We start from the raw sequence: 16,476 nt of genomic DNA on the forward strand, positions 1-16,476 counted from the left end.
ACTGTTATCCTTATCACGGTGCATGATGCCAATCTGTTTCTCAGTGTAATACTGTTTGTTGCTGTTGACTACATCCCAATTAATTTTTAACTTCCAATTATACCAACACTTCTGGCAAAGCAACCCACAAGCTGGGAAATTACCCAATTAGGGCTGTCACTTAAATGATTTGGAAACTCTTTTCTCCTCTACAACTGGAACACACAGATCCTCTTTTTAACTTTGATCAGGAACAGGTCATGAGCACCTCATTCCATTACTACACATTTTAAAATTAGACAAGCAATTTAAATCACTAAAACATACTTAATCCTCTACAGAGGCAGCTGGTGGCACAGAGGATAAGGTGTTGGCCTAGAGTCAGGAAAACCTCAGTTCAAGTCTTGCCTCAAACACTTTCTCGCAATGTGAACCCTGAGCAAGTTGCTTATCCTGTTTGCCTCAGCTTCCTCAAATATAAATGGGAGAAAATAAGAGCATCTACCTCATAGGGTTGTTTTAAGAATTAAATGGGATAATATTTGTTTTTTTTAAATACACTTAACATAATTCCTGGCATATAGTAGGCACTATATAAATTCTTATTCTCCTCTTTTCTTTCCCCCTGCCCCTGACATAAGAGTCCCACAGTAGGCAGCATCCTACAGCTCTATACTGACAAAATAGAAAGAATATAGCTGCATACTTACTTACCATTTCTAATTGTTATGTCTATCAATGTATTCAAAAGCTGTATAGAAACAACATAGTCTGTGTGAACAGACATCATCTGTAAAAAGAAAATCATTAATTTATTTACACAAAATTGAGAGGAGCACAACTGAAACCATGACAATTTCTTGTATTTTTGTAATGAGAGCCAAAAAAGTATTATGTGTGATAAAGCTAAAGGCAACAGACTTTGGTCTCAGTCAAAGGAGGGAGGCAGTGATATAACATTATCAGGGCACAATATGATAAACAATTTTTAAGTAGCAAAACCACAGAAGACAGAACATGGTATAAGGCACTCAAAAAGGGACTGGCACAGTCAGAATGTCTCAGACACAGATGCTTTGATAGGGGAAGCAGCACAAAATAGGAGATGCAACTGATCAGAAAAGGATTTGAAGAGTTTAACAGGCTTTGTTTAGGTTTTTTTAGTTTTGTTTTATTCTTTGAAAGGCTGTGGGGTTAAGTGACTTGCCCAAGGCCACACAGCTAGGTAATTATTAAGTGTCTGAGACTGGATTTGAACTCAGGTCCTTCTGACTCCAGGGCTGGTGCTCTATCCACTGCACCACCTAGCTGCCTCAACAGGCTTTGTTTAACAAGTCAAGAGCATGATATGTCATTTTTATTTTGTTTTGCTATTTTTTGCAGTCATTAGACTGATGGACCTAAGGATGAATGGTATCTAATTAAAATATCTGACAAGGTCTCTTTTAGTATATTTGTGGACAGAATGGAGATTCAACACTTAACTCAGATTACACTTAGATAAACTTGGAAATAAATGAATGGCTGGATCCAAAGTAGTCACTAATTGACACCCCTTGCTGTTTGATAGTTTTGTCAAGTACTTGGAGATAAAAGGTAGATGGCCAGTCTATCCAAATCTGCCAGAGACAGAAAGGTGAGAGGGGCAGCTCTACAATAGACAGCAGAAAACAGGTTCAAGATCCCTAATGGGCTGGATTGAAAAGGATAAATGGTCATTTCTGCCACTGACTAGCTGTGCAATCATGAGCAAATGACTTCCCTTCTCCAGACCAGAGTTTCTTCACCTATAAAACGACGTGTTAGAGGGATGAGCTTTCTCTCTCTCTCTCTCTCTCTCTTTAGTTTCTGCAAGGTACATGGGATTAAGTGGCTTGCCCAAGGCCACACAGCTAGGTAATTAAATTATTAAGTGTCTGAGACCAGATTTGAACCCAGGTACTCCTGACTCCAGGGCCAGTGCTCTATCCACTGCGCCACCTAGCCACCCCCTTTCAGTCTCTTTTCAGATCTAACAACCTATGACTCTATGAGACAGAGCAACAAGGATAGCTGTCAAGTTTTTAAGCTTAGAGTTTTAAAAAATCTATTACTTAAGGATAGGGTAAAGGAAACCTGGCTTGATAGCAGTACGTGGAAAAAAAAAATTCAAGGTTTTAGTTGACCACCAGTAGTTACTATTAGATCAGCTTAAGTTTTGTTTATGGAATTAAAAATGATAATTTACAGGAAGTATTCAGGTTTTACATAACCCTAAGTGATTAGAGAGAGCAAAATGGAAACAATATAAAATCTATTCAAATCAATCACAGTAATTATGAGTTCAGCAACACGGGAGGCTCTACTGGTCTTTGGAACATTATATTCAATTATATACTAAGGAAGACACTGAAAACCCAGAGATCAACCAGAAGAAAGAATCCAGAAAATATGTTAGAAGGAAAAATGGAGAACAATGGAGACTTAGGGAAGTTGAAGATAGATCCTTTCCAATTCTAATTTTAGCAGCACTCTAGGAAAAGGTTTATTGGATTAGGAGATGAGATTAGGTGCTGCTCTTGACTCTATCTCCAACTAGCAGCAGGGCACTGGCAGTCACTTCCTCTTTTGGCTTCAGCTACCTCATCTGTAAAATAAGGGGACTGGACTAGATAATCTCTAATTTCCCTTATAACTCTTAAAACTTCTCAAGCATATCAAATAATCCTAAAATGTTAAGAGTTAAAAGAGACCTTGGAGATCAACTGGTCTATCTCAATCCTTTCAAATAAAAGGAAATTAATGTTCATATTAGTCTAAATGTTTTGTCCAAAATCACCGTGCTTCACTGTTCAGTCATTTCAGTTATATGTGACTCTTCAGGTTCCCATTTGGGGTATTATTGGCAAAGACATTGAATTTTCTATTTTCTTCTCCAGAACATGTTCCAGATGAGTAAACTGAAGCAAACAGGGTGAAGTGACTTCCCAGAATCATACAGTTAGGAAGTGTCTGAGTTCTTATTTGAACTCAGGTATTCCAGACTCCAGGCCCAACTTTCTTTACACTGCTCCACCTAGCTGCCTAGTTAGTAAAAGAACTACAACTACAACCAGAACTCAGGTTTCCTCACTATTAAGCAATAATTATTTTACTATTATCACAGTCTTCATTATATCACTCATTATCTCCAAGCTTGTTTCCAAGAAAGAAGCAAATTGCTTATGTAACAGAAACCTGGAAAGAAGAAAATACTGAGGAGAATATGATGAGCAGTTTGATTGGAGATTTACATGAATTGATGCTGTGAGTAAAGTGAGCAGAACCAGGGAAACATTGTGCACATCAACATTGTGTGATGATCAACTATGATAGACTTAAGGGGGCAGCTAGGTGGTGTAGTGGATAGAATACCAGCCCTGGAATCAGCAGGACCTGAGTTCAAATTCAGCCCCAGACACTTAATAATTACCTAGCTATGTGACCTTGGGCAAGTGTGACCTCAATTTGCCTTGCAAAACCAAAAAAAAAAAAATGGACTTCACTCTTCTCAGCAAGACACTGATCAAGGTCAATTCCAAAAAACTTGTGATGGAAAATGCTATTCACATCCAGAGGAAAAAACTACACAAGCCAAAGTATACTATTTTCCCTTCTTTAAATTTGCTTTTTTCTTTCTCATGTTTTTTCCCTTTTGTTCTGCTTCTTCTTTCACAACACGAATAATATGAAAACTTGCCTAACATAAATATACATGCACAATCTATAACAAATTACTTGCTGTCTTGGAGGGGCAAGAAAGGGAAGAAGGGGGAAAAATTTAAAACACAAAACTATTTATGATGTTCTTATCAATTTAATGCATTGGAACATTAAATAGATTAATAAAAAGTTAAAAAAAAAACACGAGGACTTTCCTGATGTTCTCAGCTGATAGTGTCCTTCCCCCAAACTCCATTATATTTCTATTTGAATTTACACTTGTCTTAGTCTCCCCAGTGCCTAAGAAGAGCTAGCGTACAGCAAAGACTTCATAAATGCTGTTAGCTGTTTTAGGCTAATGTTTCTTATTCTCTATTATCTTTCTAATGATCTTAATCTCATTCAAACAAATATATCTAGCTCTTGCTTTGTATAAGTTATTGTGCTAGATGCTATGGTGGATAAAAGGCTAATAAAACATAGTTCCTTGTCTTCAAAGAATTTATAATCCCATAAAAGAAGGTAACCCAAAAGATGAAGCAAACACATTTCTCTTACCTGAAACAGCCACTTTAACACAGGTATAGGACATTGGATGCAGTGATAGGCAATGCTGAGATACCCTTGTGTTGATAAAAAAATCTGCTGTGTTTTTCCTGATCTATAAAACAAGGGAAACCAATATTATACCCTAGAACATTAAGGTAACATTCAACTGAAAATGAAAAAGGTCCTTGTTCTGATCTAGCTAGAGAACAAAGTGATCTCTTCGTCTGTAGTTGGTTAACAATATCTGTCATAAACACAGAACTTGTTCAAATACAATCTACTTTTGATGGTTTAGGGTCTGTTTGGATTTGGTAGTTAATGGCTCTGTTCCAAGGGAATAATTGGAACTGACTGATTACTGTAGTGACTGAAGCTTCTAAGAAAGCACTAGGAGCAACCCATTCTCTATAAAATGGCTTGGAGATGGAAGAGGGATGGGCTACAGTCTAGTCCCCAAGCTTGTTCTATAAGGTTTTCCTTATGTAAAGGCCTATCACAGAGCAAACTGGGGATCAGCTCCCTCCTCCCTCTTCACTGCCACCTAGTTCTTCTCTAGTCTGGTCTCCACTCTAGTGAAACAATCTACACAGATTACTCCACTCCTTCTAGTTTAGACTGCTTGTGGACAAACACACCTCTCTTTTCTAATTCAATTAAAGTGGTGAAGCTGTTGTTATAAAAACTCAGGACAAACCAAGTTAGTAAGGTAAGATAGGTCCCTAATATAAGTAAGGAGGTTAACTTCTATTTAACTCAACAAAATCTCTACCCTGAATCCTCTTGTATGAGAGTTAACCCCTTCAATCTCTACTCACAGTTACTTCAGACTCTCTTTAATCTGCTGGACCATCACATATCATGTGCAGCCCTATCCCCAGCCAAGCAGTTATCAGCTACATGTTAGAAAGGTACAGTGGCAAGAGCAGATGATGGTGGAAGCAGAGCACCTCGATCTTGGCTCTGCTACTTATGGTCCCTCCACCTCTTTAGTCTTACTTTCTTCATCTGTAAAATGAAAGAGCTGGCCTGGAAAGAGGACGACAAAAAAGGTCCCTTACAGCTCTCCATTTTATGATCCTAAAATATCTGTTACCTTTCAGTTATATAACTTCCTAGACAGCTATTTCTACATCTTAGTCAAGTAGAAACATGCCATTTTCTATGCTCTTTGGTTTGTCTTTGATTCACCTACAGAACAGCTTGAAATTAGTCTCTATTTGCAACATATCAGTAAACATGCCAGGACTACTGGTGGTCAGAGGGGAAGATACCAGCAGCTTGGGGAAAGAAACCTACTTGAGAAGGAAAAAAGCTCATGAAGATTAATGTTTAACTGCCATTCACTCTTTCAGCTTGGGATTTTTAAATTTTCAATCTCCCCAGCTAAGGAATGACAATATTAAGCTAGACTCCCTGGAACTCATTATCTACAGGAAGAGACTTCCTGGAACAGACTGCATCAACTTCGATAAGTGACATGATGAACTGATTTGCCACCTTCTATTATTATTAATCAGGCAATATGTGAAGCAAAGTAAATAAGAGTATACTAGATAGGTTATAAAACGCAATCTCCCTTTTAGAAGAATAGCACTTAAGACCAAAGTATAATTACAAGGTTTCTACATGTATAATATTTTTTATTTTACATTGTAAACGTTTTTGGTTGTTCTCCTTACTTAAGGATAAGATCTTCAATAGCATTCTTTGGAACAAAATTACAGTCCCTTAAGTCCAATGTATGCTGATTGAAAATTTTCCCATAATCGAAACAGTGAAATATTTCTTCACCAGGATGGCAATCAGGAATAGTATCAAGAGCAATGAAGAATTTCCTTAAAAACTCCCTATTAAAAAAAAAAGGCAAAAAACAAAAAAAAAAAACAAGCATTATTGAGGACTAAACAGTATTAAAATACAATGAAGAATTCAGGCAAATATCAATTTCTGCATCTTCTGATGTTTCATTTTTATCAATTTAATGAAGAACTAAGAATTAAAGATTTGCTCAGATTGAGTTTGGAGGGAGCAAAGTCCACCAGAGTACCACCAGCTTGTCAGGAACTCAGTTTCAGCCTGGGCTCTTATACCAACTGGGTACATGATATGGGCAAGTACCTTCATTTGTCAGGGCTCAGTTCATCTACAAAATGTGAAAGTAGCTGTAATGTCTTTATAAAACTGATATTAAGAAAATTTTCAATGATGATTCACATTTATATCAGGTTCTAAAATTTTGCAAAGCACTTTTCTCTTAACCACTCTGTATGGAAGAGAAAACTGAGGCTCAAGAGAGGTTATTCAGATTCAGGTTTTTTCAGATTTAAGTCAGTCATTTTTTTCTTGACTACACAGTGCAGCCCCTAGCCTAATGATTTAAGTCAATCCTTCACTTAAATGTAGGACATGGGGTTTGTAAATAGGCTTCTCTTTTTGCTGTTAGCACAATCTCTGAGAAAAAAGTCGAAATGAATCAGAAAATCAATGCACTGGGAAATGGTCCTTCATGTTATTACCCCCTCATGGAATCCTATCATGAAGAGGCAATAGTTTTGTTGACTAAATACTATATAGAAAAACTGAAATGTAAGTGAATATTTATAAAAAGCTTTTTACTTATGTTCCTCTTGAAGTTCTCCAGTGTCATCTGGATTTTCTGTCTCTTCTGCCTCACTTAGGAATCTTATTCCCTGGCCTTTCACTAAATCTTCCTTTAGCTCTTTTTCCCATTCATCTGACCTAGGAGAAGTAAAAAAAAAAATGACATGATAAACATGATTTATATTTTAAAGACCTCTCAATTTTTATGATGGGCTATAACATATAAGAAACTCTTTATTATAAAATATTTTGCTATGTAACAAATTGAAGTCATTGTACAGGATACTAAGCTATAGTTAAAAGCAAAATATAAAATGCATTATAGTTCAATTTTCAAGTCTATAAACTGGGTGCTCTTATTCCCAGTTACTAGTATTTTTAAAAGGACTACAGTAATATAATCTTCCAACAGATTTTTCTATACCTTCCAATAGTTCAATATTACCATCAATGTTTCTAAATTATTTATGACAATGGGAGTAAAAAGTCCAAGGGAATAGAGACCACTGATTTGTTTACATGTGACTTTTATCATGTATTCCTTTATTTTATATTGGTCAAATAATAAAAACTTGTCTAGAATGTTAACTGAATTTCTCAGTATGTGTAAGTTTTTTAATCAAAGTAAGTTTTTTAAATCAAATTTTCTACAGACCATCAAATATATAACTAGAGTCAACAAGCAAAAATCAACTTTTAAAAGCAGAAATCATATCAGTTACCATTGTACAATTAGCAGTGAAATATAAAAACAATTCTTACTTATGCTCTTGCTCCAAAGGCTTATCATTATCAATCCAAAACCCTATCAATCCAATGTTATTGTTATAGGAAACAAAAATTATTTTACAGTATCATTTAATAATGTAATATTCTATTTTAAAATAAGCTTTAGAGTCTATAAGAGAGTGTATCTCAAAGAAGTTGATACTAAGTGAAGAGAGCCCACTTTTTTTAAAGCAAATAATTAATGTATGTTTTTCTTTCTTATGGCCATTATCATTTCCCAAAGATGACCAATCTCCAACCAAATGAACCCTTCTTTGAAACATATTATTACCCCCTCATGGAATAGCCAAGCAAAACAAGCCAACACAATGGCTATGTACAATGAGCTAGGTGTTGTATATCAACAGGATATGATTCATTTTGCAACTGTTGTCCATTGTTTCTCTATCAACTAAAGAGACACATACTTTACCACTAGTACCCTCAAGTAAGGATTTAAGAGATCATGATGCCACCATAAATGCAGTTAACTATTTATCCTGGATATCTTTGTAGACAAAGGAAGGTACACAAAGTATTGGCCCTGGAATCAGGAGGGCCTGAGTTCAAATCCAGCCTCAAACACTTAAAAAATTACCTAGCTGGGTGACCTTGGGCAAGTCACTTAACCCCAATGCCTTGTTAAAAAAACCAAAAAACAAAAAAAGAATGAAGGACAAAGGAAGCTAGAAAAACTGAATCTCTTGTTCATGTATACAAATCATGTGAATGTTACTCTGGTCAAGAAAGTGTGGTCCACAATCACACAATCTTGGGCTCAAGAAAGCCATAATTCTGTATGAATGATGGTCAATCTAATCAAATAAAGTGCAGTGCTAACCTTGGAGGATTTTCGTTCTCCTTTGCTAGGCGCTCTAAACTGTTCTCAAAACACTGGTAACGAACACTTACCTACAATGAAAAGAAAATTTGAATTATACTTTACAACATAGTTTTTTAATAACAGAACTTGGCTTTTTGGGGAGTTAGTATTCAGGGATTAGAAAGATCATTTTCTATTTCAAGCTTTCTATGCATATTAAAATAGACATCTCTCTTTAAAGAGACTTTGAACACTACTATCAAGTTAGGGATTTTAATACTAAGATGCTCAATAATCCATCTTTTTCTTATTTATACAGCATTACTAACCTTGTTCATAAAAAAAACTGAACCCATAAAATCAAGACCTCAGTGTTTATCTCATATCTCATTGCTATTTCTTAATTATATCTTGAGTTCATTAAATCACAAATTCTAAAGTTGTGTTAACATGCAAAATGAGTTTATAAGTAGCCTATCTAACAAATGAATTTCAAAACCAAACATTTTAGAATTAATTCAGTTCTTCTCTCAAGAATGAAGGATCTTCCATGGTCATATGAAAAACTGCTCTAAACCACTATTTATCAGAGAAATGCAAATTAAAGCATCTCTGAGATACCACCTCACACCTCTCAGACTGGCCAATATAACCAGAGAGGACAAGGATCAATATTAGAAGGGATGTGGGAAATCTGGGACTCTAATGCATTGTTGGTGGAGCTGTGAACTCATCCAACTTTTCTGGAGAAAAATTTGAAATTATGCCCAAAGGGAATAAAAATGTGCATACCCTTTGATGCAGCAATACCACTTACAGGGTCTATACCCTGAAGATATCATGAAAAAGGGTAAAAACATCACCTGTACAAAAAAAATTCATAGCAGCCCTGTTTATGGTGGCTAAGAAATGGAAAATGTCCATCAATTGAGGAATGGCTGAACAAATTGTGGTATATGTACATTATGGAACACTATTGTGTTATAAATCAAGAGGGATGGGAATTCAGGGAAGCCCGGAAAGATCTGCATGAATTGATGCCAAGTGAGATGAGCACAACCAGAACATTGTACACCTTAACAGCAACATGGGGATGATGATCAATCTTAATGGATTTGCTCATTCCATCAGTGTAACAATCAGGGACAATTTTGGGCTATCTGTGACAAAGAATACCATCTATATCCAGAGAATAATTGTGGAGTTTGAACAAAGGCCAAACACTATTTTATAGCTTTCAATTTAGGGAAAAAACCCATTATTATATAATTTTGCTATCTTATACTTTATTTTTCTTCCTTAAGGATATGATTTCTCTCTCATCACATTCAACTTAGATCAATGTACACCATGGAAACAATGTAAAAATTAACAGGCTGCCTTCTGTGGGGGGTGGGGGAGGGAAGTGAGATTAGGGGGAAAAATTGTAAAATTCAAAATAAAAAGACTGAAGGATCTTGCTGACTTGCAGCCTCTACAATTCTAATGACACCTCTATATTCTAATACAGACTATACTTATGAAGTATAAAAACTAAAAATATGCAGGAAATTAATTTGCCCAATTAGAAGTAATATAATAAACCCAGAATTTAAGAAAACTTTTTCCTTAACCTACTTTCCCTCTTTCCAACAAATGGCAACAAATACCAACAAAAAGGAACCACTTACTGAATTGTCTGATGATAATTCTCTAGGCTTTTCTGTAAGAACAAAAGATTTTTCTGGAGTTGAAGACTGACTGGAGTCCAAAGACATGATTTGTTGCAGTGGTTTTAATACAACATCTTCCCCATCACTTTCCAGGTTGCAATCAAAATTTTCCTCATCGCTATCAAAATAAACTTTTAGTTTTTTCCTTGGTGAACCACTAGGGGAACTGGACTTTTCTAAGTTGTTATGTGGCCTTGAAATGCTTGGGCTGCACAAAACAACATCTTCAAGAATAGCTGGAGAACACTTGGTAATACTGTTGTTTTGAAAAGGCAAAGATTTACTAGATGTTTTCATAGAATCTGTATTTGTAATATCTTTGTAATTCTTCTGTCTTTGTTTTTTGATACTGGGTGACACAGAAGAATACCCAATAGATGCTGTAGATAAGGTGACTCTCTCTTTTTCAGAAGATGAAATAATGCATGTTTTAATATCTGACATCCCAGATGATTCAGCATCTAAAATATATAAAGGAGAAAGTGAGTGATTCATTTTATTTGATGTCAAAACTGCACAAAGTTTTATTTTTCCTGAGGGCTAATATTGGTTTTAAATCTGTAGCTGTCTGTGAGATAAAGGTCAGTGCTGTGCATAAAAATATAACCAGAATTCCCACCACTAATTTTCTATGAGATTTAAATCTGGTCATTACTTCCTCATAAGTAGCTTGGCACCAGAAGTTTAGCCCAGGTCTTGCTGAGGTTAGCTTTAAATATACTATACTTTAAGAGTTAAGTGCTATGTACTGACCTTTAAATCCAGTATTCAAGCTTGAAAGTCTTTGTATTTTCTTTTTTTTTGCAAGGCAATGGAGTTAAGTGACTTGCCCAAGGCCACACAGCTAGGTAATTATTAAAGTCTGAGGTCATTGGGGTGGCTAGGTGGTGCAGTGGATAAAGCACTGGCCCTGGAGTCAGGAGTACCTGGGTTCAAATCCGGTCTCAGACACTTAATAATTACCTAGCTGTGTGGTCTTGGGCAAGCCACTTAACCCCATTTGCCTTGCCAAAAAAAAAAAGTCTGAGGTCATATTTGAACTTAGGTCCTCTTGACTCCAGGATTGGTGCTCTATCCACTGCCTCCAAGGCTTTGTACACTCAGCATCTAGCATATCATTTCTTTTAAAAGTGCTGTCTGGACTTGCAATTTTCTAATGTGTGCCTTTCATTATTTTGTTTTGCTTTTTTTGAACCTGACTTCTGTTTTCATTAGTATAGCTAATAACAGTAAGAAAATTCTTTCTACTAGTATAGATCAATACCTACTTTTCAAATGACAGCCTTAGAAAGTTGTCTAGAGTACTGAAAGGATAAGTGAAGATAAGGTCACATAGTCAAGATGTGTCAGAGATAGGATTTGAAGTCAGGTCCTAATACTCTACCTCATCATCTCTCATATAGCAGACATAAGAACTAAGTTCTTGCCCACAGAAGTGGAGAGATTTATCCAAAGTTATACAAATAATGATCATTTGAGGAGCTCAACTCATTTACTTTCCATTATACTCCAGTAAAATAAAAATCTGGTTATTTCAACTACTATTTTATAGACCTGGAGAGGATAAAGTCACATAAGAGAGCTGGGGTCACAGTTCACGACCCTAGCTTCTTTCCCTTATAACATGTTGCCTTACAGGTATGAAAAGTTAAGTATCTGGGGGTGGCTAGGTGGCACAGTGGATAGAGCATTGGCCCTGGGGTCAGGTGTACCTGAGTTCAAATCCGGCCTCAGACACTTCATAATTACCTAGCTGTGTGGCCTTGGGCAAGCCACTTAACCCTGTTGCCTTACAAAAAAAAAATAGTTACGTATCTGGATAATTTGATTAGGTCATATCCCTAAATCAGGATAATCTAGGACATAAAATGTATTTCATCCAATTATTAAAATTTCTCAATTCTATTTCAATTTGCCCGTATATACATTTCTTTCCTACATTACAGGTACTTCCATTTCTTGACTGAGAAAAATGAGTCAGAATTATTGTTTTCAATGGATTAAGTGCTTTGTTGTTGTTCAGTCATTTTAGTCATATAAGTCACAGTGCTGTTTTTTCAGTCATTTCAGATATGCCTGACTCTTTGTGACCCATTTGAGTTTTCTTTTAATTTTTTTTAAAGGTTTTTGCAAGGCAAATGGGGTTAAGTGGCTTGCCCAAGGCCACACAGCTAGGTAATTATGAAGTGTCTGAGACTGGATTTGAACCCAGGGACTCCTGACCCCAAGGCCGGTGCTTTATCCACTATGCCACCTAGCCGCCCCCATTTGAGTTTTCTTGAGATATCAGAGCTATTTTTTTTTGATATCAGAACTATTATAGATAAAGAATCTGAGACTAAGTACAAGGGACTTGTCCAGGGTCACATAACTAGGAAGTTTCTGAGGCTCCATTTGATCTCAGGTCTTCTTAAATCCAAACCTGCCACTATTCACTGCACCACCAAGTTGTCTTAAGTGTGTTGTTAAAACAAGATCACAAATAGCTGATATGGGACAAGACTAGGAGGACAAGAAAAATATAAGGAAATTTGGGATAGATTAACAGATCTGTCCTAATTGGAAGTTTAAGGTTGCAAAAAGGCAGTCAACTGTCATATTAGTGCAAATTTCTTCCTAGACTTGTCATGCAGTGAACAACAATATGAAATCCCTTCACTATTCATAAAAGAGACTGAACAATCCATCAGAATGAGGATTATTAAGGAAGAAATTTAAGCTATTAGTTGAAAGGGCTGAGTAAGTCACTTACAGGGACAGTTTTTATTTAAGGCAATGGGGTTAAATGACTTACCCAAGGTCACACAAGCTAGGCATTTATTACGTGTTTGAGGTCAAATTTGAACTTTGGTCCTCCTGACTCCAGGGCCGGTGCTCTATCCACTTTGACACCCAGTTGCCCTTGACAGTTTTAACAATTAACAATTTAACTAATAATTTCTATCTGAAATAGAAACAATGCCCATGCTGAGGAGAGCAAAGCAGGGTTATAACTCGCCACTGTTTCCCAATTAATGAGATATAATGAGTACCAAAGAAAAAAGAAATGGATTTGAATGGAGAAGAGATCTGGGTTCAAATTTCACCTTAATTTATCAGCCAATTGATGATGGGCAAGACACAAGTTTTTTGAATCTTAATTTTATTCATGTTGACAACCCCAACAAGTGCTCTCCCACTCTTTAGCTGAGGACTTGTGTAAGGGAGACACCCTTCCTAAACAAGTAATTTCAGAAGCTTAATCTTTATTTTCAGATCTTCTACCCATCACTCCTAATTCTGTCTGTCTTTGGTGGGCAAAAGTAAAATAAATCTATCTTACAAAAAAATAGAAGAGATTCCTTTTCTATATAATAGTCCTTCAAATACTGTAAGACAACAACAAGCTTTAAGTTTTGGGGTTTTTCCCTCAAGACTAAATATTCCAGGGTGGCTAGGTGGCGCAGTGGATAGAGTACTGGCCCTGGAGTCAGGAGTACCTGAGTTCAAATCCGGCCTCAGACACTTAATAATTACCTAGCTGTGTGGCCTTGGGCAAGCCACTTAACCCCATTTGCCTTGCAAAAAAAAAAAAACAAAAACAACCTAACCCCCCCCCCCAAAAAACTAAAAAAAACCAAAAGACTAAATATCCCCAATTTCTTCAACAAACCCACAGATTTCAGGATCTCCTGGCCCTTCTTCATTCTAGTCCTCTTCCTTTGAAGACATTCTAGCTAATCAATGACCCTTAAAACATGGCAGCCAGAAAGGATCACATTAACTCCAAACATTGTCTGAGAAGAGCAGATTGTTTTTTTCTCTTCTCTCATTCTGAATTCTATTTAAAAAAATGAAACCTTGATATTTTTAGTTAGTACCTCATATTGTTGACTCACACTAAGCAAACCATTGAATCGCCCCCCCATCTTTTTCAGATGATATAGTTACACTTACCTCATTTTGCACTTGATGAACTGATTTTTTTTGAATCCTGATTTTGTTAATAAGTAATTTCAATTATCCTTCTAATTTTGTGTCATTTACAGATTTGAAAAGCACAACTGACCATTATTGCTATACTGTCTCAAGTGCCTGGGGGGGGTATTTGGGAGGGGAAAAGGAAGAATTGAGATGCACAATAGTAAACGAATAGGGCAAACATTTCATAAAATAATTTCAGGCTTTCACTTCCTACTGTCAGATCATATTACCACTCCTAACTAATCTAAGAGCTTCAATTCCTACTTAGAAAGGAAATTAAATTCTCAAGAAGATCATTTTGTTCTTAAAAAATGCAGTCACTAAGAAGCAAGCCTTTATTTACAACCCCACATCCTATTTAATACTATGATATTACCTGAAGCAGCCTCCAGTGAATCAAAATGTAACCTTTTTCTTGAGAAGCATCCATTTTCCTAGTAATCAAATGAGAGAGGCACTTTTAAGAGATGTGAGTGAATGTTCCATTTTGTTTTGTTTTTTTAAATAAAAACATGAGTTAGGAAATAAGAAGTAGGAAAAGTTTTATATAAAAGCCAGATTTAAATTTATTAACATCCTTAAGCTATAGTTTAATAATCTCATTTTTGCTACCATAAGACTTAAAGACACTAGGCTTCTGACTCTTCAAAACCCCATTTGGGATTTTCTTAGTAAAGATGCTGTTTTGGTTTGCCATGTTCCTCTCTGGCTCATTTTCAGAGGAGGAAATGGAGACAAAAAAGGGTAAAATGACCTATCCAGATAAATCTTCCTGACTTCAGGTCTGACATTCTATTCACTGGGTCACCTAGCTGTCCCAATGGAAGAAAAAAGACATAATTAATTCCTCTGCATACATAGTGCATAGACACTTAATTTTCCATTATTAAGTTTATTCTATTTTATTTCCTCTTTGGCAAATTTTATTTTCTAGTTTAGTATCACCTTATCTCATATCTCTAATGAATATTTCAAGTCTAATTAAATATTTGATATACAGAGAAATTCTTTAATTTAATAAATAACAGTTATATAGCATTGTTTTTCTAAAAAATGGTTCAAATCTTCCTGTAATGTTAACACAGGTTATAGAGAACAGTTCAATCATGTTAGCCAATTCTTTCAATACCTAGGGATGTAATTGGGTGTGGGGGGGGAGAAAACCTTGTTTCTCTGTATCAATTTAGGTATTCTTCCGAAGGATGGATGTAAGAAAGATAGTAAACCAACACCTAAGACAAATTCACTATTGCAGGCTCCTTCAAAAGAAGATAATTGTGTAACACCAATTTCTGCATTAAAAAAGGTCTAAGACTTTACAATGAAGTTACTCATTTCTTACTACACTTACCTGCTTTAAAAGTCTGCTTTTTTCTGGAATATTCTGTATTGTCTGCTCCTGGCCTGGTTTGAATTTTGTCTCTCTGTTATAAAGTTCTAAGGAAATGCTGCTTTCTCCTGAAAGAGTCTTTTCTGGAGTGATGACATTGTTAGCTAGTTTCTGCCTCTGTTTTTTTAGTTCTCTTTCTCTGCAAAAGGATTTTAAAGACAACTGAAATCTAGACATAATTGGTTCCTGTTGCATTTTCACAGAACATTGTGATCTTAGGCATCTGGATATGTCATTTCTCCTGTCAAATTTGCTGGAACTGCTTCTCAAAATCTCAGGTTTTGGTGATGAAACCAAATTTCCAGCATCTGTAATTGTCTTCTTTGGATCAGTATACTTTTTCTTTTCCCTGTCATCTCCACGATTATGTAATAACATTTTGATTGGAGATCTGTCTTGCTTCCTTGGGTCTTTCATTTCATTCCTCGACAAACAATGATGTGAAGTAGAAATAAGAGATTTTCCAACCACTAAAGACTGGGTATGCTGAATCACAGGAGAATGGTTTCTCTCAGGTACATCTCTTTCTCCTTTTTTCTCTTTAAATCCTCTCATCAAAGCCTCTTTAATAGGGCTCTTTTTGGGGGGTGAAATTGGCATCTCTCTACACATACTTTTGGTTGTGGATCTTTTTCTTCCAAATTGTCCTACACCAGTGTTTAATACTATATCTCTTCCATATTGATGATTTATCTTTTGTGGTGAGTGCAAAACAAATCTATCTGTATATTCAATTAAAAGCAAAACCAAAAGAAAATAAAAAAGATTAAAATGAGAATAAAGTAAAATTTTAGTTAGATCCAAATAAAGATAAGAGAATTTCCTAGTGTAAATAGACACTAAGACTTCAGGCATTATTACAATTTAGCTTTTAATATATTGCTTTGTTTCTATCAGAATTATGTATATAAAAGACCAAAACATGTACGCTGTGAGCACTATAAATTTTAAGTATAGGAAAACATCACTATGTCAGATTTATTACTTTTAAAATCTATTAAGTTTATGAA

The 16,476-nt window shown here is 35.7% G+C and overlaps 1 protein-coding gene across 5 annotated transcripts in view; it reads right to left on the reverse strand.

The window, feature by feature from the left end:
- The window catches only part of SLF2 (SMC5-SMC6 complex localization factor 2), a 124,251-nt gene that overhangs the window by 20,748 nt on the left and 87,027 nt on the right, over positions 1-16,476 (reverse strand). For all 5 annotated transcript variants that reach the window (XM_074233896.1, XM_074233895.1, XM_074233899.1 and 2 more), the window contains 8 exons: positions 15,428-16,188; positions 14,453-14,510; positions 10,072-10,574; positions 8,420-8,490; positions 6,826-6,948; positions 5,889-6,056; positions 4,219-4,321; positions 694-769 (listed from right to left, as the gene is read on the reverse strand). In XM_074233896.1, the coding sequence (XP_074089997.1) occupies positions 694-769; positions 4,219-4,321; positions 5,889-6,056; positions 6,826-6,948; positions 8,420-8,490; positions 10,072-10,574; positions 14,453-14,510; positions 15,428-16,188 (1,863 nt within the window). The remainder of the gene's footprint in view (positions 1-693; positions 770-4,218; positions 4,322-5,888; positions 6,057-6,825; positions 6,949-8,419; positions 8,491-10,071; positions 10,575-14,452; positions 14,511-15,427; positions 16,189-16,476) is intronic.

The sequence above is a fragment of the Macrotis lagotis genome, chromosome 4 (genome assembly GCF_037893015.1).
Source record: "Macrotis lagotis isolate mMagLag1 chromosome 4, bilby.v1.9.chrom.fasta, whole genome shotgun sequence".
Lineage (NCBI taxonomy): Eukaryota > Metazoa > Chordata > Mammalia > Peramelemorphia > Peramelidae > Macrotis > Macrotis lagotis.